At 40.9% G+C, this 21,454-nt stretch overlaps 2 protein-coding genes across 2 annotated transcripts; both read left to right on the top strand.

Moving 5' to 3' along the window:
• Positions 1-534: 534 nt before the first annotated feature.
• LOC106927436 (ras-related protein Rap-2a-like) lies at positions 535-11,806 on the top strand. Its single transcript, XM_015003006.2, has 2 exons — positions 535-1,735; positions 10,605-11,806. The coding sequence occupies exons 1-2, from the start codon at positions 1,422-1,424 to the stop codon at positions 10,840-10,842; spliced, it is 552 nt and encodes a 183-aa protein (XP_014858492.1). The 5' UTR covers positions 535-1,421; the 3' UTR covers positions 10,843-11,806.
• An 853-nt stretch (positions 11,807-12,659) lies between these two features.
• mrpl39 (mitochondrial ribosomal protein L39) lies at positions 12,660-21,100 on the top strand. The gene is made up of 10 exons (XM_015003005.2): positions 12,660-12,852; positions 13,654-13,860; positions 13,940-14,079; positions 14,165-14,264; positions 14,799-14,866; positions 15,002-15,114; positions 15,198-15,263; positions 15,349-15,502; positions 17,913-17,960; positions 20,970-21,100. The coding sequence occupies exons 1-10, from the start codon at positions 12,816-12,818 to the stop codon at positions 21,027-21,029; spliced, it is 993 nt and encodes a 330-aa protein (XP_014858491.2). The 5' UTR covers positions 12,660-12,815; the 3' UTR covers positions 21,030-21,100.
• Positions 21,101-21,454: the final 354 nt, after the last annotated feature.

Raw genomic sequence — 21,454 nt, 5'->3', positions numbered from 1 at the left:
TAACTTAATTTGTAAAAATAGTGTTTTATACATTTGCAGCACTTTTTACCTCAGCAGTAACCTTCAATGATTTCCTTAAATAAACTCCAATATGTAAAAAAAATTCAAGTTTCAACTAAAATAAAGGAGCGTAATAATAAGACTAATTGTTACTTTCACTCTGTTGTTAAAGGCAACAAAATTTGCTGAGATTTTACAGGAGTTAACCTATTTCTAGATATTCCTCGCCCAGTTATAAAATTTCCACTTGTGTGCTCTGTATCTAATGTTCTGTCGCAAAGAGTCAACAGGGTTCCAAGAAATGTGTTGAGGACTTGAGAGGAATCAAAAGTGAAGACACCATCAACTTGTTCTCCTCTAATGCTGCAACCTGCCTGGAGCACCAAGTACAAGGCGTTCGGCGCTCAGAGACATGGTTAAGGTAATGAAGACTGAAACCAGTAACGTATATCGGTATGTTATGAGACAGATGATCAATGGAAAAATCGATCTCCATCTACTGCCTGAGCTACTATTGATGAAATCTGATCAAAAACGACCAATCGGAGCCAGGAGGCGGGTCTTAGCGCTGTCAATAAATCTCATGTAGCTGCTAAATGGTGGAGAAACAACTTACAGGGAAACCATTCATCGGTGGCTATGCTAAGTAGCCTGAGCATTCACAACAGAATCTGGAGGGGGGATGAGCAGCGCCACAGGAAATTGTGATTGACAACACTAAGGCCTGCTTCCTGCCTCTGATTGGTTGTTTCTAGTTAGCACTGGGAGAAGGCAAAGGATCTCTATTTTTTTCACAGATTATCTGTCTCATGCCATACCTTCACCACATAGCAACAGCTTAAAAAACAAAATAAAAAAAATGCTCAGTAATTAAATTAAAAAGATTGCTGTTGTTAATGTATAATTTTAAGGTATAAATCAAATATGTGGCGTTATTCCAGAATTGCCCCTCCTCCCTCCCTGTTAAACAGTGGCACTAATCGCCCTCCATATCTTCCAGGAAATGGTCGCATCCAGAGGATGCACCGACTCCAGAGGCGTGGATTCCCAGCTCCACTGTCGTCTTAAGGCTACATCTGCTCGTTGCCTTTAACTCCGCCGAACCCCGCGGTGCAGGGAAATGTAGCGCTGGCTCTGTTTTGTCGGCGCATTAAAAAAATGAGCCGTCTAGATGTTTCTAATAATAGCCGCTCTTATTTTTACCCCACCGCCGCCTTATTGCATTATGGATGCCTCTGGAATGGTGTCCCTTCGAGGTAGCGTGGGAATATCTCAGTAGAGAGGCTGCTCCAGCATCCATTCTTGTGTAGCTGTGGGGAGCATCTCGTCTTCCGGAGGCTGGCTGCAGGCTCCTGTGCGAGGGGATGCGTTTCTTCTTTCTCCTCTGCACGCCGGGTTTGACTCCAGAGGAGCGGTAGGCGATGCGGGAGTACAAGGTGGTGGTGCTGGGCAGCGGCGGGGTGGGCAAGTCCGCGCTGACGGTCCAGTTCGTCACCGGGACGTTCATAGAGAAGTACGACCCGACCATTGAAGATTTCTACAGGAAGGAGATCGAGGTGGACTCTTCTCCGTCGGTGCTGGAGATCCTGGACACGGCGGGGACCGAGCAGTTCGCCTCCATGAGGGACCTTTACATCAGAAACGGCCAGGGCTTCATCCTGGTCTACAGTCTGGTGAACCAGCAAAGTTTTCAGGACATCAAGCCCATGAGGGACCAGATCATCAGGGTCAAGAGGTGAGACCCTGTCCGGCTGCATGCATTCCAAATACACGTAAAGTTGATATAAAATATGTGCTTGATAATGGATGAAGGCGAAATGGCTGACTGCCCAGGGCTGCAGGGCCTAGGGGGACGCCACAAGGAGCTTGGGGCAAAAATTCAATTCATTTATTTATATATTTTATTAAATAAAACATCATCAGTTGCACCTTTAATGACATGTGATATAATTTGTATCTAAACGAATGGATGGTTTTGTTTTGAACTGTTTAAAATTGTAGATATTTACAACTAGTCAGATGTCAACTGGATTGTTCGTAAATGAAATAATCCAGTGATGGATTTATAAAGTTTGTATTCTGGAAAACAAAAAGGTAGCATTTTTCTTGGCACCCTTTTGAAGTGAGACGTGTGAAAACGTTCTGTTTAAGTCAATCAATGTGAGATCAGTGCTGTTTTTAGTAAGTTGTGTCGTGAAAAGTGGGTGTGTTTTTTTGGTTGTGTGTGAGGCAGCACAAGCTGTTTATACAAAAACACTACCACTGATGTGTGTAGGGGAAGTATTACAATTGGTTTTATGTGCTTTAAATGCACTAGCTAAGAAAAATCACATCAGAAAATACTAATAACCCTTTTGTTCCCGAATAAAACCAAGACCCATCCTTTCATCTTCCCTCTCTTCTTCTTCGCCCGAGTCGTCCGTGGAAAAACTTCAACTGGTTTCCGCCATAATAGCCCAGCTGCAGCTCACCTGTCTCACAGCAACCATCCAAAGTGTCCCAGATTCTTCTACGGCGTCTCTCACACTTGATTTAACTCCGAACAGCTTTGATCGGCTCGGACAATGACTCAGTCTGTCCACTGAGGTCATCTCTGAGAAAAAAAAGAAAATCCGCAATCCATTCCTTTTTCAGCAGTGATCTTGTTGTAAATTCTTGGCCCTGAGCCTCTTTTAATTTATGGCTCCTCTCTCAAAATGTGTTGAACAGATGATTTCGATTTTTTGGGGGGGGGTTTGATATTGACGTCAAGACCCAACGCCGTTGGAATTTGACTCAAAATGTTATGGCGTAACGTTCCCGTTTCCAGGGGTTCAGCTCGGCTCTTGGAGTGAACCGGATGACCTGAGTGGAAGCAGGATGACGATGCACAGCAGAGGCGAATGCATGAGGGAACTCCACAGACATGAATAATATAACGATGGAGCACAGCAGCCTCCATTCAGCTGCCACCCCTAAACAAGAGCCACCAGGTTTCTACCTGAGTTTCACTCTGCTGCAGAATCTGGGATAAGGAAAAGGCCTCAGGCGTAATCAGACTCGGGGAAAACATTTTCACATCTAAACACAACTAAAAAAATTAATCACAATTAATCGAGTCACTGAAATAATTGTCAACCAATTTAGTAATCGATTAATTGTTAACTAGTGTATAGACTCAAAAAAGGCCACTTGATGACAGGACAATATATTCAGAGCAGTAATTAAACCGAAACTGTACAATATATAAACATATTTTGCAATTAAGATAAAAAAAAAGTCTCAAGTGGAGGTTTTAGCTTCACCTGGTTCAAATTCTGTAAAATAAAAAGAAAAAAGAAAGAAAAAAACTAATTAAACACCTTTTCCAATCCAATTATTAATCTTTTCATCCAAATAGATTGTCGACATTAATTCTATGCTGACGTTGATGTTGGGTGAAGCAGAAATGCCTGAGTTTTTCACATGTTGATGTTAGAAACTTTTTTTTTTTTAGCTGCACATGCATCCTTTGCCACAAATGATGAAGCATTCACTAAAAGATGGCTAAATTTTCTGAATGTTTATGTTCTCGTTTAGAAAAGGTAATGGAAATATTTGTATATTTGCATATTTTAATGTATTTCTAATATTATATAAAATAAGCTTCAGTAGTTAAATGAAAAATCAGCAGAAATGACCATTTTTTTATCCGATTAATCTTCAGAATAATAGAATAGTCGATTACTAAAATTTTAGCTAAAGTCCTAATATATATGTATTTCGATCCAGGTCTGACTTTTGGGGATTTTATTGGTAAAAACTTCACAATTATTCGCAGTAAAGACAGTTATTTTTGTGTCTACAGCAATTCAAAGCACATGATGAATCGTTCCACCGTCTCATCTGTGTTTTATGATCGCCACATGCACAACTACGTTCACACAACAATGCTAGCTCCTGGTCTCCATTAGCTATCTCTCCTCCCTCCAAACTTGTTGCTGAGCCAGCAGCAGTAACAACAAACACCACACAGAGATGTGTGCCCACTCACTAGAACTTAATGGGATTGTTTTGCGTGAAAGCCAAGAAGACATCAGGCCTCCATTAGGGAGCCACATGAACGAGAAAGCATATGCAGAGGGAAACGTGGGCAAGAAAAGGTAGGAACCTGCAAACTCCTGCGGTGCACAAGCACAGCATCCGATCTAAAGGCTTTATGGAAGACGTTTTGTGTGAAAACAACAACCGGGTGTGGCCTTCCCAGCAAGCCGATCGCCTCCTTGGCATGTCGAGGTTTTACTGTCCCTCGCCCCACGAGGAGAGAGCGTGTTCAAAGCACTAGAGCCGCGTTTTCACGCTGCACTGATGCTGTGTCTAATAGCAGGAGGTGAGCGTCACGCTATGCTGAGTGGGAATAGGGTGGAGAGGCTAAAACTGTGATCCCGGAGGGCACTTTGGTGTAGGTACGAAGCAATTTTCTTGACCAGAGGCTTTTAGTGTTTGCAATCAGGGCAGAGAGAGTTGTTTAAGCAGCCGCCTCTTAGCCACTCATTGGATTTAATGTATTTACTGCAGCATGTTTGCTGAAGTCTTTTAACCCAGCTTGTCATTTCACACGTCTTTGGAAGATGAAGGTACTCTTTGTGTTGTTCTAATCCAGAATAGGAAAAAAAAAACAAGGACCCAAAATGCCTTTGGCGGTCTAACGCTTGTGACTAAATAACAAAAACAAAGCCCCCTCCTTGTTAATTATATTGCAACCTCTTCGACTTATCTTGTAACCCCTCAGGGCTACAAACATGCTTTGATGTCTATCTCCAATTTCCTACATTTAGATGACAATCACCACTAGTCGCCACTAGGGAGCTGGAAACCAGAGACTGTACTCCCAGATGCCAAATGAGAGGAAACGGTGAACGTCCATGGCACCTGGGACTCCTTGGTTGGAGAAAGCGGGGTACAGTTTAGGTAGATCCAATGTATAAGTGAATTTTTAATCACTTTAAAAGCAATATTATAAAGATCAGTTCAAAGAAAATCATTTGACATTGGTTAGGGTGAGAGAAAGGGGATATTCGTGGGTCTCTGGGTGATTACAGAGTTACATTTTAAAGAAATGTTTTGATTTTATCTGGATTCAGAGGAAGAAAATGAATTTTTTAAGGGTTTTTTTCAGTCAGCATGAGGAATTTGAAAACCATATTGTGCCTAAGAGTATTCTGAGTGACTCAAACAATTGGTGAGTCGGTAATGCAACCTAATGGATGCATTCTCTAAAGAGAAGGAAGCAAAATAGTGAACTACCATAGCTGGAAAATGTCATAAATATTTAAGTTTGGCATATCTGCGTGTTTATTTTTGAAAGAATATTACCTTTACATAAGGTTAATTGTCAACATACGCCTCTGGCACTATCACAGGCTTAATTTAATATCCAGCTAAACTAGACTGACTTGGGTCAAAAAATATGTAGCATGAGTCCTGAATATTGTTAGTGCCATGTATGCTACACATGTGCCCTGATAAAGACTTACTCACCTCAGAATGCTGAGTGCTTGAATTGGCTCCAACTGACTGCAGCCTGACCTATTTTCTGATTGTTGTTAGGGCATTTAGTGGTGTTTTTAACACCTTATTGTCTGTTAGATTCTGTTCGATGGAGGACCAAAATTGCAACATTTGTTACATTTTCAGCAGATGCAGTCTGTTCCCTCACTCGCCTGTGGTGGCGCTGCACCAAAAACTACTGAAGGAAACGATACTTAGTCTTCTGAAGAAGACTGAGCGCAATTTTCTTCTTCATGAAATGTAAACAAAATGAATTTTAGTGGTTGTAGGACCACGAGATGTTTCTCCGGCCAGCACTAGACACGTGCTTGTTTTGGTTATATTTACCCAGAATGCCTTGCGCTACAGTCTGCTTCCTGAAAACATAGGATGAGCAGAAAACTGAAAATATCACCTTAATAAAGATCACAGATTACTTTATCAGTTGATCATGTTTTAATTTTTTTTTAATTATTTTTAAATGAGTATTTTAAGGTTTCTCCCAGTTATTCTGTTTAAAGTTTTCCTTCGATTTTATTCTTTCAATATATTTTCTTTATCTCTGTTTTTCTCCAGAACATTTTGAATGACCTACTGCATGACTGCTGCAATACAGATAAACTTGCTTTGCCTCACCAGTTCAAAAAACCCAAACAAACCTTTTAAGCTTCTCTCTGTGAACTCCCGTACAAAGTTTAGTGTCTCTGCTGCTAACGTACAGATGACCCGAATTGACTCGTGAGTCGAAATGCTTCAAAGTGGGTTATCTTGGTTTATTGCAGGAATATTCACAGTCTGATATTTATTCTCCCTGACTTCTCCTTCATGCCTCTCGCGCGCTGCAGCATGGGTGCTACAGAAGCTTTGTTCTCCGGCAGTAACACCCTTTGGGAGTTGACGCAGAGTTTGGTGCTACAGAGGCTGCGATTGTTTCGGATACAAGGCGGCGTTGTTGCACACCATAACTCCGCCGACAATGAATTAAGAACAGATGCGGAGAGAACGGAGATGGCTGCGGGGCCTCGTGTCGAAGATGCCTGACTGTTTATTTTCTGTTTGCGTGTGTTTTCGCCTCCCCCCTTCTGTGGGGGCTTGTGAAAATGAGTTAGTGAAGTCACTGCAGATATTTAGCACAGCAGGTAGCCCAATAAATGTGATGCAGCCAGGGGGGGATAAATGGAAAAACTCGAGCCAACATTTTTTTTTTTTTTTTTTTTTTTTTTTTTTGTTATAAAGATGCATTTGGTGTGTGTTGGAGCGTTGCATGTTTGTATTTTCCCATCTAGCAGCTGAAATAACACCCTGCAGAGTACATGGCAGTAAGATGTTTTTTTGTGTAGCTTGTTAAAGTTGTTTCACATTCCTGGCACTTGGTGAGGATGCAGCTTCTTAAAAACCCAAGACTGTTCTGAATCTGAGCTACAGAGGATGAGGGTTGCAGGAACCTAAGCTGAAAACATTTAGTATTGTTCTGAAAACGGTTTATCACAACAGACATCTGATTCTGTAGCTCACCTCCTGCTGTCTGTTTGTCTTATAATCTAATTAGCTTCTCTCCCTCTCATATTCATACCTCCAGGAGTTCCAGCCAACCATATGCTAATTGAGCTGCATCACTCCCCCGACATTTAAATGCCTCTTTTTGGCCACTTGAGGGCAGCAAAAAACTGGACGCTGTCAATTTCAGTTTTGTTTCCAAGCAATTTTAAATTGGTGTCTCTTTTTTTTTTTTTTAGCTTTTATGTAATAAAAATATTATTTGACTTAATTTGTTTAGTAGGGAATATAAGAAAAATAGATTCACACTGGTAGCGAAATCTTTTCTGTCCTACCATTACAAACATAAACATGTTTCTTTACCTTTTCTTTATCAAATGGTAAAGAAACTTCAGCTGGAACTGTGCATTCATTATTAGAATGGTTTTGTGTTTACTTCCTGGTTTATTGTTGTATTTTCTTCTTTGCGCACACGGACTTCGTTCTTTTAGATTGGCGTTGCTCTTTTCTCCTCTCTTTGACTTTGAGTTCAGCTCGCTTGCGTTAAACTCAAGGGATCGTATTCGAAATAAGCATCTGCTCTCCAAATCTCCTCTTCCGTTTTCGTTTCAGATGCTCATATCTTAGCGCTCAGCTGTGCTCCGGATCGACATGTTGGCCAGCGCAATTTTGGAAACCGTGATGGACTCCGGTGCTTAATCCTGAGAACCGACTGATGTATTATTCAATAATACACGACGCGGAGCAGTAGAGCGCCGATCCCTGCGGTACGGGGCTTCTTCATGCTGAATTAGGCAGCTTCGCATCATCTGGTGAGGAAAAAGCAGGAGCTAGGATGCTACAACAAACAATCCCAATACAACCCCCTCCTACTTTGCCCCCCTGCCGCCCCGCCTGGATCAGGAGAAACCGGCTCTCCCTGTGTCTTTGTAGTTATATATAGAGTTTCTCCTGCAAGCCTGTCAAATTGCATTTGTCTGAACGTTGCTCTCTATGTTCATACCTCACGCCCTCTAGACTTGGGCTTTCCAAGCAAACAGGCCGACGCGAGATGCTTGCCCTGCTGAGGTCAGCTGCTGCCTCTGTGTGTGTGTGTGTGTGTGTGTGTGTGTGTGTGTGTGTGTGTGTGTGTGTGTGTGTGTGTGTGTGTGTGTGTGTGTGCTGGACAGCGGGGGTAAATGTCAAGCTCCAGGGAAGTCTTCAGAGTTCAAGCCTCGACTGATGCACTTTTTCCAGCTGGTTGCTGTTTTTTCATGGGGAATTCTCGGTTGACGTTGTCTGCAGCTTTAACATTTGTGGGACTGCCGCCGCCACCGCCTTGTGTGTCCTACAAACTCATTTCCTCCATCTCGCCGCCCCTTGTTTGGGCCAGTGAGATGTTTGCCAGCTCTTTTCCACACCTCAGCTCTTTTTCCCAGCAGAGCGCCGTGGCAACAGGCCACCAATTTGTAGATAAGAGCCGAATTTCTCAATAGCGCCAGCGGATCAATAAGCCAGGCTTGAAAGCACTTAGAAGTGATTGATGGTGGAAGCTATTAGCTGGGGTGTGCCATTGCCTGTTGTGAGAAAATATACCTACTGTAATTGACATTCTGCTGTTATTTGAGAACAGAAACATTGCAGGGTGTGTGTGCTTGAAATAAAATTTATGAATAGAATTTATTGTAGTGTATTAAACAAGTATATTAGTATAAAGTGTCTGAGACCCTCTGGAGATGTAAAAATCTCCAGAATTTATTCAAATCATAATTTCACCATAATTTATGAGCCTCCTCAGTTTTGAGACACATCAGTTGAATTTATTGAAGAAATTAAACTGAATTTATGAGCCTGACGAAGACGGAAAATTACCTAGAAGATCCAACTTTAGGATTGAGCTTGAAGTTTTTTCTTTCCTTCCTTATTTTCTTCCTTCCTGCTATACTTTTTCTTTTGTTTCCTCATTTTCTTCCTTCCTTGCCTGTGACCATCTTTTCTTTCTTGTATCCTTACATCCTTAGATAATTTTCTTCCTTCCCTCTCTCCTTTCTTTCTTCCCACTGTTTATCCTACCTCTCTTCTGACCTTGTGTCCTTCTCTCCTTCACTCCTTTGTCTCTTGTTTTTATTTCTTCCTTGTTTCCTTCCTTCCTGTTCCAGTTTTTTTGCCGATACCGAATCAAAGTCAAATTCTTAAGGTTCCTTACATGATTTAAAGATGCAGCTAACATCTTGGTGCAAAATCGGGATGACGGCGATACCTTCAGCTGGATGACTTTATGCTAAAGTACGGAGGCGGAGGTGTAATGATGTGTAATGATAGTTAAACTCTAGTTGACTGATAACTTCCAAACATTACATTAAAGAAAAAAAAGACAAAAACCGACTTGATTTAAAATTTTTCTGCCAGACTTCAATCCAATGACGTTTGGAGACAAACAAAACTGCAGAACCAGATCTTCATATTCTGTTACGTCTCCTCCCTCCTCCTGTAAAACGAACTGTTAATGTACATCATACGCGCACGGAACGGAAAATGGTTTCTTCGAAAGCTAATGTTCATGTCACCCCATTTTAGAGCAACACATTATCTTTACTCAATTATTCAGCAACTTATTCCATTACTCTGTTCAGCTTGTATTGATGGCTGAGAGAGATCGTCAGCCACTGAAGCTTTTTGATCCTCTGAAACTTTCCCGGCGCTGTTTGGAGAGGGTTTCTTTTGTGATTTTAAACAGGAAGTGGACGGATGTTATGTAATGCATGCAGAAATAAATAAAGCAGCAGTGTTTTCCACCCGAAACAGCTGTTATTTATCCTGACAGATATTAATTTGCAGCCTCCTACTGTTATAAGACAGCAAGGGAGCCGACTGGGGGAATGAAGCTGCATGGAGCTCCGGTGTTCATTATTCAACAGTCTTGTTGTTTCAGCGTCGTGCAGAAGCAGCATGTAGGCCAGCGAAGCTGCAGATATGTAAAACTATATTGATATATGTAGATTATCCATCTCACTCAGACTAATAATTTATGAAAATTAAGCCTGAAGGATGAATCGATTCCAATTATCTACTCTAGGAAAGATTTAATCACACATTTAGCTAATTAAAGAGATTGAAGGTATTACTTATTTAATAAGTAAAAATATTTAAGCATAATCAAAGCTTTTGTGACTACAATAAAAAAGAGTTACAAATTCACCTCTGTATGTTGCAAAAAAAAGGAAGGGTTTGGAATGGCCTACTCAAAGTCTGGACTTAAATCTTGCTGTGATGCTGTGACATGATCTTAAATAAACTATTAAGGATTGAAGACCTTCCAACGGGGGTGAATTAAAACAATTCTGCAAAGAAGAGTGGGTCAGAAATTCCATCGGAATGCTGTCAAAAACTCTTTTGTTGTATTCAAATTTCTTTACACGACTTAAACATGTAAGTCTGACGAGAAGCGTTCTGTAATTCGTCAGCCAAAAACAGAAGAAATCTGTCATTTCACTGCCAAAAATGGAAGAGTTCTGTAATTTCACAAAACTCCGCCACAGCTTTGTAAAGCCTCTTCTTCCTAGCTTCTTCACAAAATGTCACAAATTAAAACGAGTCGCCGCCTTTTGTCTCCTCTGCAGGTACCAGCAGGTGCCGGTGGTGCTGGTGGGTAACAAGGTGGACCTGGAGGACGAGAGGGAGGTGTCCCCCAGCGAGGGCCAGGCGCTGGCCGAGGACTGGGGCTGCCCCTTCATGGAGACGTCGGCCAAAAGCAAGACGATGGTGGACGAGCTGTTCGCCGAGATCGTCAGGCAGATGGACTTCTGCCCTCTGCCCGACCGGAGGGAGACCTGCTGCCCTGCCTGTAGCATTCAGTAGCAGCCTGAAGGAGGGGGTGGTGCACGGGGGAGGGCTAGAGTAGTCATTAGCGTGCAAATGTATTCATGTTAGATGGTTTTAAAATGGAGAGCTGGAGGAAATATCCGATATTTCTACAAGTTTCAGCCCTCGCTCTTGGAAAAGCTTCGTGGGACAATGTAGGAAAATGCTCTCTGAAGCAGTTTGGGGTGAGTTCGATTCAAGTATTCATTGCCTCTCAGATGAAAACTGGATTTCCACTTGAACAACTAAGCAGCAGTCAACCTCCAGCGTCTCCATCAGCGTCTGGTTGATTCATTTGGAGTGAAATTCTGGGGTTTCCCTAAAGCACCGCGGTGCCAAAGCCATCAACAAAGAGGATTGTAGCGCTAAATGCTAATTTGGGAAAGCAGCCATAGGTTAAAGCAGTTATGGCAGTGTGCTCAGTGGTTTCTACTGACCTCTCTTCCTCCTTTTACGTTTGTCTTTTTTTTTTTTTTTTTTTTTTTTTTTGCACTTTCAGGACATATCAGGCAGTACAAGACCTTTCACCAATTTAAAAGATAAGTAACACCACTGTGATGAGTTCATTTCACAGCCGGACCCGCCTAACCTAACCAAGAATGAATGAAAAGATGCAAGAATGTCTTTTAAAAAGAGAACCGCACCTTTTGGGGGAAGCTCGTGCAGAAGATCCTAAATGCTGACCTACTGTGGATGACGTGTGCATGAAGCTGTGCTGTCACACTGACACTGAGTACAATCAGTCTCGTCCAAAGAGGCAGTATCAGTCAGTCAAACGTGTCGTTGAAACCTTTGGGTACTCGTCTTTTCACACTACGGATGATGCAGATGTTATGATATGTGTATAATGGAAGCAGAAGTGTCGGCGTGTAGCTCGTCTGTCTAGGTCACATCAGATATGTTAGTGGTTTGATGTCAGAAACACTTATTTTCAACAAAAATAAAACTTTATGCACAAGTGTCTGACGTGTTTCATTGCTGAAGGATTGTTTGATGTAATCACTTGGGAGGTAAGAAGGTTTTCTGTTGCCCTATTGGTCTGAAAAAAGATATTTGTTATGTTTTGGGGTTGCTTTATTACGCCTCTCCTTCTCTGTCTGCCATTAATCCAACACCTACTGCTGATTCTGGCTGTAAAACCTCCAGTTAAACTTTATGGAATACATCTGCATCCCTTTAGAGACTATTACAGGGTTCCAGGTCAAAACAGGGCAACATCCAATCAGATGAGGGTGTCTTATAAATAAAACTGAGACTCAACAGAAAGAATGATGGTGATCAATAAAAGCAAGTGTACAGAATTAAAGATAAATTGGGGTGTGCTGTGGTGGCGCAGGAGTTAAGCACAACCCACATATGGAGGCCTTAGTCCTCAACGCGGCTGTCACAGGTTTGATTCCCGGCCTTGGCGACCTTTGCTGCATGTTTTCCCCCTTCTCTCATTACCCACTTTCCTGTCAATTAACTATCAAATAAAGGCCAGTAGAGCCAAAAAACTCTTTAAAAAAAGAATTAAAGATAAATTAATGTTGCAAACGTTAAGAAAAAGTGTGAAAACAGAAATATCGATATTCATATGTTTGTACAAATGAAATTCATTCTAAAAATTGCATTTAACATAGATATTTTGCACTTTTTTAAACTGAAACATTACTTACTACTGGTCTTTAATTATCTATTCAACTCATATGCTTTGTCATTTTATTAATCATTTATTAAGACGTTATTGTTTTGGCACCAACAGTGACACCTGGTGTCAGTGAGTAGAATTGCAGTTTCGTTCCTCTTTCACACGGAACGTTCAGTTTCCGTTACACAGCGGACATCAATAAGTGGTGCACACGACTTATGCATGGCGTCCTTCAACTATAAGTGCTTCTCTAGCTAGAAATTTCTTTTTTTTCCCCTTTACTGTTCTACAGTATGTATTTTAGCTGTTTTCTCTATTAATTGTATTAAAACTCGGAACAATGGCGACAAGGACCGCATGTCAAGTTTTCAGGAAACGTAAGTCGCTTTTAGCATGATAGCATGTTGGACACTAGCTTTAAAGGTTTGATAATGATAATTAGTAAATATGAAATAATTATTGAAATTTTTACTTAATATAGAACACAGAAACCACTGTTGACAAACAGTGCTTTCTTTAGTGCAGTATTTCTTATGAAATAATAAGATGTCATCTCATTAAAGTCGTCAGTTCTGTGGAGGACAAACTTGGGAGTAAATGTAGTAATAAAAAAGGCATAATAAAGTAATTAATGTGCTAAATATTGCATCCAAAAAATTAACAATAAGAATTATCCCAACTTACTGGATTATACAGTACGACAAAATCAAAATTGATCATTTTCAACATTATTAATTTATCACGATTATTTAATTTTCTCATTGTTTTAATAACTAGGTTCCTTTATTTCATTTTTTTTATCTTTCAATTTCTGTACTTATTTTTATAAAAAAATTTATTTACTGTCAATTTATTTATTTATTTTGCCTTTTTTATAAAACATGCACAAATATTTTTAAATGTTTTGCATATAAATATTGAAGAATACTTAATTTACAATGTAGGTATTCTAGAGTTGATTGTGAAGACATTGAAGAGGTGAAGGGACAATGATTCCAAACATGGCAGCAAATCTACAATAAAACAGCTTCAGGAGGAAATAAAAACCTCCTGAAGTGTTACAACAGCCTAGTTAAAGTCCAGATTTAAAAAAAACTATATTTCATATATTTAATTGAAACTTCCTCTTCTTCCATCTTTCTGTTTAAATCCTCTCCTCCGTCTTGTTCCACTCTCAGGGTTTTCATCCGCCTCAGCAGCTCTGCGTCCGTCAACCGCAGAGATACGCAGTCGCCGTAACGCCGTGTTCTCCAGAGAGCAGCAAAGGCAGAGAGCTCTGTACCCGCGCATCGAGAAGATTGAGGTGTCCCTGAGGGGGCCGGGCCTGGACGGCACACTCCTGATCATGAACAAAGGCATGTCCACTCCGCTGAGCTGCGCCAGACGTACGTATAGCAGGAGACGCCAGACTCTGAAGCTAAAGGGGAAACGACCTGGGCTTAAACATTTATGCGGTTCCCTCAGATCTGACTGAGTATCATGTGAACAACTCGGCGCTGGCGCTTGTGGACGGAGAGTTGTGGCCCCTCCACCAGCCGCTCACCGACTCCTGCACCCTCACTCTGCTCATGTTCAATGACAGCGACCCGACTCTCCTCAACGAGGTAGCATCAAAATCAGCAAAAACTCAATTTTTTCAGGGTTGGAAGTCGGTTTGAGAAAGTTATTAATGTGTATCTTTGCTTTCAGGCTTACTGGCGTTCCTGCTCCGCCCTCCTTGGACAGGTCCTGGAGACGGCGTTTAAGGATGACTACACCGTGGAGTTGCTCAGCACACCGGAGGTCCCAGGTAAAGGAAGACCCACAGACAACGATCGACACTTTTCATAAGGAGGATATGTAACAAATGGTCATTACTAAACAAGCTGCTTGTTTAAATTCTTTTGCATGAACGTTCATGGAAAGTTTAGTGGAAGGAAAACAATTTGGGGAGGAGAAAAAGGTGCTACCTTGAGAGAGTTGTAAATACATAACTCAACAAGCCAGAGCAATACTGCAAAAATACAAAATCTTACCAAGTGCTTTGGTCTAGTAGAAATAAGACAAAACTAACTTAGAGTTTGGAATTATTGACGTAAAACAAGCTCTTATATCTTGCTAAAAAGTTACTTCTAAGTTAGTTTTGTCTTATTACAAGTGTGCTAATATGTTTGTGTTGCAAACTGTTCCAAAAATACATAGTGAGTTTTTGTGTTTTTGCAGTGAACAGTCTCATCGTTTTCATTAAAAAAATGAAAAATAGAAAGACCTTTCTGTATTAAAAATTATTTTTTTTTTATGGGTCAGATTATTCACGTTTGGTTCATTTTGTAACTTCCTGCAGTGACTTCAGGGGCGTTCTGCTGTGACGTCGTCCTGGACCCTCAGCTGGACTCCTGGACTCCATCGCCGGTAACCGAGATCAGAACTGAACCGTTTTGAATCAGAAACAAGTTTCCTGTCTGTTTCTGTGAAACTTGGTACCGTTTGAGTTCACATTGTAGAAAAGCAAAGCTTTAGGAGTTTGTGGGTTGTGTTTGCTCGCAGGAGTCTCTGCGCTCTCTGACCCGCGGGGCCCAGCAGCTGATCCATCAGAACCTGGCCTGGGAGCCTCTGGAGGTGGCGCCCTCTGTGGCACTGGAGGTTTTCTCACATAGCAGGTCCAGACTGACTCGGAACATGTCCAACTCACAACAAAAAAAAACAAGTGTGTTTTCTCACTTTCTATTGTTCTGTGTCTCAGGTGTAAACAGGAGGAAGTAGAACAGAAAGCATCAGACAGTCCTAAAGGCACAGTCATGCTCTATAGGTGATTATTATTATTATTATTATTTATTTATTAACTTGGTTATTTATTTTTCCTCAATTTGACCATCTGTCTGTATTTCCTTTAGATGCGGTGATCATGTGCTGCTGAGTGGGGGCCCTCTAGTGGCCAGAACAGGCCTGTGCTCCCAGTATGAGGTGACGGCTATGCACAGCCTGGGTCAGGGTCCCTGGGGTCACCACCGCAGAACGCAGGGCCTCTCTCTGCCTCTGCAGCTACAGGTAGGCCGATCTAAGCCCAGCAAATTTCTGGCCCTTTTAACCTTTTAATTACATTAACTGCACCTAATATTGAAGTTTTTTTAAAGTAGTTATCATGATAAATATTAGATGTGGTGATGGATTATTTACTGTCCCACTAATTTAAATTAATATAATCCTGTTAAGGTACGTTTTTTATTATGTGGAATTAAAACAAAATTAAATTGAGTTCATTTTATGGATCTTATTTATTTTATTTATTTATTTATTTATTTTTACTTTTTTAATAAAAAAATAATATTTTTTATAAGTTATTTACTGTCCTGTTAATGGAAGTTTTTTTTATTATTATTAATATTGAAACAATTTCATTTAATAAATATTGGCCATAAAAAAATATTGTTTTTGGTCCAGTTTACTGATATTTAAAATCCTGTTCCCTCTTTTGCCAGGAGGGGGAGCTGTTTGCATGCTGTATTTAATGTATTAGAAGGAGCTCTGTGTCCCATATTAAATGGATGCATTCGAGATAAGATGAAGGAAAGAGATCTAAACCGGATTAGATCTTCTCTTTTCTACTGGTGTAAATGCAGCTCAGTGTTGTGGAGGATAAACTAAAACGTTGTAAAAACTACAACATTAACCATTTTATCAGTGGTGTGTAAATGTTTTCCTCTGCACTGCTCTGTTGAACTGAACTGGTTCAGCAGTTTTTTTTCCCCCCAGTAGCCTGCTCAGCATCAGCAGCTTCAGCTGCAGTCACACTCTTCCTCACCGCTCGGGAAACATGTGCAGCTTCAGTGTTTTCCTGGTCTGGAGAAACAAACAGCAGCAGGGCTATTTGTCCATCAGGATCTTGCCTCGAATTTCCCTCTAGGAAACAACCAAAGTTTCCTCTTTTGTGTTCGCCTTTTTAGGGCTTTCCCACCCGATGGAGGTGCTTGCATTGGCTAGCGTTGTTGCCAGGCTTGTTTCATTGGCCGTCTGCTTGAGTAGATGATCTGAAATCCACCTTTGCCTTGGAGGCATTATGTCCTGAGGCCTTCCTGAAAACCTCCAATCAGTTCCTCTTTTGCAACGTTGATTTACACTCGTTCATCGACTGTCAGCTTCTCTGATTTAACACTCATTTGTAATATTTTGGAAACCACAACTCATTAGTTATACTCATCATAATATATTTGGATTTAATATAAGTGGTCTTCTGAAAGGAAAACAGGAACTATCCATTATTCAGATTATTTGAAACCAAAGTTACCTTTGTTCATTCTTTACAAGACAAAGCAACGTTGATGCATGTCTTTTGTGTTGGGTCTTTTCTGTAAATCTTTCATACATGGAAATGAGGAATAGTCTGAATTATTTTTCATAAATCTGTAGCCTGGTAACTTCACTCCCTTCCTGTTTTTACAGGAAGCCTGTTGTTGTTCTTTCCGTGGTTCTGCCACATTTTCTCTGCTTAATTCTGTTTCTTTTTGATTCGATACAAAAAGAAATAGAATTAAAGCAAATCTTGCCTGATCTGATTGAAATTTGATTCTGCTGTTAGTTACTTAATTTTAAAATGGATTTCTAGCTGACTTCCTTCCCTTCCTTTGGTTTCTAACTCCTATGTTGTCTCCGTTGTTCTCATGCATCTGTCCGTCCGTCTTCCCACCTCTTATCCTACTTCTCCTATGACCTTCTGTCCTTCTTTCTACCTCCATTCCATCCTTCCCTCTTTCTTTCCATTGTCAGCTACCTTTTCTTCATCCGTCCCTCCACCCGTCCATCTAGTCATCATCAGTTCTTTCTTCCTTCTTCATCCCTTTACTATTCCGTCCTTCTGTTAATCACTCCTGAAGCGGCACAAAACCTTCAACAGATGAACATTTTTAGCTTTTAATAAGCTTCTTCTTATGATTCTTTGTCAGGAAAACAAAATTTGTAATTTTTATATGGTTCAGTTTGTAAAATTAGATGTTTGTTTTTGTTGTTTTCAAGCAATCAAAGTAAAAATGGTAACAAAAGAAATAAAAAGAATGAGTCCCAGTTCTGTGTTGTGCTACATTTTATTCATTGCACTTTATTTGTTTCCTTGTTTTAATCATTTAAAATCAGTTTTTGTTCATTTCCTTTCGTAATGGTAAAAAGGGATGTTTTTAGAGGACGTGCTTCCATTTACAGAGTTTTCCTGATGATATGTGTGTCGTGTTTGTTTGCAAATATAAACATAAGCACATAAAGAAACATGAAGAAATATTCTGTTACGAAACATCAAGGAAAAAAAAAAACCCTGTGGTTAATTTGCAATGAATCTCAAGTCAACAATGGACACAAAACAATCAGCCGTTTCCACAGCGACGCGCCTCAGTTGCAGACGCTGCGATGTGTGCTCCGTGTTTGTGCACATGTGCCCGCATCATGTCACGTTTCCTCTTTCTTTCTGCAGGCTCATCACACGGTCTGGAGGAGGCTGAGGGAGCGGGCAGAGAAGCTGGTAAGGACAGCAAACATTTTGGTTCTCTACCTCGCGCAGCTGACAGGAGCCCCTCAGCGTTTCAGGGCTTATTGGACGGGTGTCCAAACAAACTGCCTGCTTCACGTTTTCGCCAGCTTCCCTAGCTGCAGCCAGAGGTTAGGATTTACCACTGCTATTTTTATTGCCTTCATTCTAATGCTGGCAAAAAAAAAAAGAAAAAAAGCAGAGGAGATGCATGGTGGGCTGTAATCTTTCGGAAACAGCAGGTCCCATCCTGCCGGTGCGAGCGCAGCATCAAAAACACAGGCGCTAACTGGAGATCCAAGGGAAGAAGTATTTTTAAACCTCTCCAAGTTCAGAGCTGCAAATGGGGCGGAGATTTGGAGACGACGCAGAGGACAATCTGCTCTGTTTCCCTACGCAGCCGGGAAAAGGATCAAACATTAAGTCATTTGATTTCATCGTTTTCCAGGTCTGGATAAGAATTTAAAATAAATAAGAGCATAGAAAAACATTTATCCCCTGCTGCATTTGTATCCTAACATCCTCAGGTCGATTCCTTCCTCACTTCTAGACTTATCTCCTTCTTTGACTACCCTTCCTTTCTTCCTTTAGATCTTTCCTTCCTTTATTTCTTTAAACTCTTCCTTCCTTTCGTCTTCCCCGTCTTCCTTGAGTTCTAAGTTTCTTCTTTATGTCCTTCCTTCTTTCTTCACATTTTGTTTTTCATTTGTATTTAAAGCTTTTCTTTCCTACTGTAGGAATTTCCATCCTAAATTTCTGGTCCGGTTTAGTATTCTATATTTTAAAATTGAGTGCGAATCATTAATTCAGGTCTGGAAAAAGTCTCATTTCAGCATGATGAACGCCTCGGCCGCCCTGCAGCACAGGATTCTGCAAATGTAAAGTAGGCTAAGAGTTAATTTAGGATCCATGTTGGCAAAAAAAATTTTTTGCTGGCACCAGTGATTGCGTAATTTAAAGGGGTAAAAAAAAAGGTGTTCGTTTATAGAAACTCTTAACTTGGCAGCTGATGACATTGTGTGCTGTGTGGCCTACATTTTCCTGAAGTAAGACTTCTATCAGCGCATCCTGAGCGGCTGCAGGATGATTCGCTCTTCCTTTTTTGTAGTCTGCTGTGTTTTTATCACCTGAGTCTAATAGATGCAGCTCTCAGTGTGTGTGTGTGTGTGTGTGTGTGTGTGTGTGTGTGTGTGTGTGTGTGTGTGCAGAGGGCAGCGTCCTGATTGTCCTCTGGATCCCATATGGTGGCAAAGCAGATACGCCACCAGTTAGTTAGAAACTTCTGTCAAGGACGTTTACTCCAGTATATGATGTGAATTATAGTTTGTTGGCAAATCATACTTCAATTTTTACCTCTTAATACCAAAAAATAGTGATATCATTTAAAGACTGATGGGTAAAAAAGGTTTGATTGCTGTAATAATGAAGAAATAACAAGTGCAACATTGATAGTAAAATAATTTCCAAAGCAGAAATAAATATTTAGAGATATTTTGGTTGAATAAATGGATTTAAAATATATATTTGAGAGAGGTATGAATAATTTTGGGCTAAATTGTAAGTTTCATGCTTGCTTTAAGTTTGCTTTTTCACTAACGTAGTAGAAATGGTGAACAGAAAAAAAGACAGTAGTTACTCTGACTATCCAGCTAGAAATCTACATTTGCAAAGTTTTTCTCAAAAAGCAGCTGTTTGTTTTTTTTGTGTGTTTTTTTGGGGGGTGGGGGGGTTATATCTAGTACTTCTGTGCTCTGACCATTTGCAGCAGTTTGTGGAAAGAATATCTGACTTTCCAGTCCCCCCCCTTCAGCAAAAGTGCTAATATTAATTTGTGCAGTTCTGTTTATGTGTTGATCGAGAGAGAAGAGTTCACCTTGTTAAAGCAGGTGATTTGTTAGGCTGTATGTTATCTGTCTATAATGCTGGGGTCTGTTTTGGTTCTTGTTTAAATGCCACAGCTGTGTAGACTTTTAAAATGTCTGCTCTGATGGGAAGCTATTTTTCCATTTTTTTGCCATTCACAAAAAATTAAAAAAAAATAAACAAACACATCTGCTTTTAGAGATGCACTGATCCATTTTTTTTCCCACTTTCAATACCGATATCTGAATCGGCCGATACAGAAAACTGTCCTGTTCACTTAGTTTTTTTTTTTTTTTTTTTTTTTTTTTGAAAAACAGACATTAACGTACTGAATTGCAATTTTATTTGCCAGTTTTACTCCAGTGCAGCACACTTAAACAAAATCAGTAGCTTCACAAGCTTGGTCAAACGTGTGAAAACAACACGACTTTAAAACTGAAACTGACAAAAAACACCAGGTTTTTTTGATGACTTTGGTTAAATGTGTTTAAAAAAACTGCAGCAAATTGTTCAGAAAGCGAAATTAGGAATTCTAATACAATGTAAAATAAACGATAAAGCACAACGTCGCTCTGAGCACAAAGTGTAGAATTACACTGCATAGATCTGACTGTATGGATCTGGCACATTTGTCATTGATACTCCCATCTTTTTTTTTTTTTCTTTTCACTATGGGGACCGATTCAGATATTAACATCGGACCGGTGCATCTCTTCCTGCTTTAGTTAGTTTTTAAAGAAACAGACACACTCCAGTGAATCAGGAAGACAAATCTTCTTCTGTTCTGCTGCATACAACATCGTCTTGTGTTCATCTCAGGGCTGTGCAGTTGTCAATGTTGTTGTTGTATTTTGGAGGCTTGAAGTCTGGACGTGTCGTCCACTGGCACACAGAACAAGGCAGGGACGGCTGGAAAGCAGCAGAAGGCGTGGGCGGATGCGCTGCGTCAGCCGGCTGCAGGCAGCAGGGAGGCGCGTCTCCCGTCTGCCTCCAGCTGGCGCTCCAAACGCCGCCGCCCACGCCGCAAACCGGCATCACGACCCCGCGCCATGAGCGTTTTGCCATTTGTACACCTTCGTGAATAAGTGACGCACCCTTGTTCTTTTTCTTTTCTTTCTTTTTCTTCTTTCACGTCTGCAGGTAGAAGCAGGAGCGAAACAAGAATCAACTCCACCTCCCTCTCCTGACTCGGCTCAGTGACCGTCTTCCACCCTAGTCAGACCCTCAACCGTGTATCATTTGTTCAATAAATGCTCAACATTAGCCACAAATCTGCTTCATTTTTGTGATTCTTGCAGCTGTAAACAAATTAGCCAAAATAGATAAAGTGACATGTGTCTGCTTTTTGCAACAAAGGCCGTGTGTGTGCGTGTGTGTACCCGCAGCTGCTGTGTGTCTCAGTGGTCAAACAGGTGGCTCCTGACCCTCCGAGTTTAACCGGAGCACCTAAGCTGGTGTCTTTTGACTTGTTTTCGCCAGAAGTGCCGTGATGAATTGGACCCAAGAGGTGCGTCATCTTCTTTGGGGAAATTCCACTTCTGGTAAATCTGCACGAAGACTAATCATCTGACTTCCACAGAACTCCCATCAGAAACGCTCGCCGCAGCTGTCGGTGCCAATCGGGC

This window comes from Poecilia mexicana, unplaced genomic scaffold (genome assembly GCF_051168715.1).
Source record: "Poecilia mexicana isolate PSO_F unplaced genomic scaffold, ASM5116871v1 scaffold_2, whole genome shotgun sequence".
NCBI classification, from domain to species: domain Eukaryota; kingdom Metazoa; phylum Chordata; class Actinopteri; order Cyprinodontiformes; family Poeciliidae; genus Poecilia; species Poecilia mexicana.
This window is presented reverse-complemented; position numbering and strand designations above follow the sequence as displayed.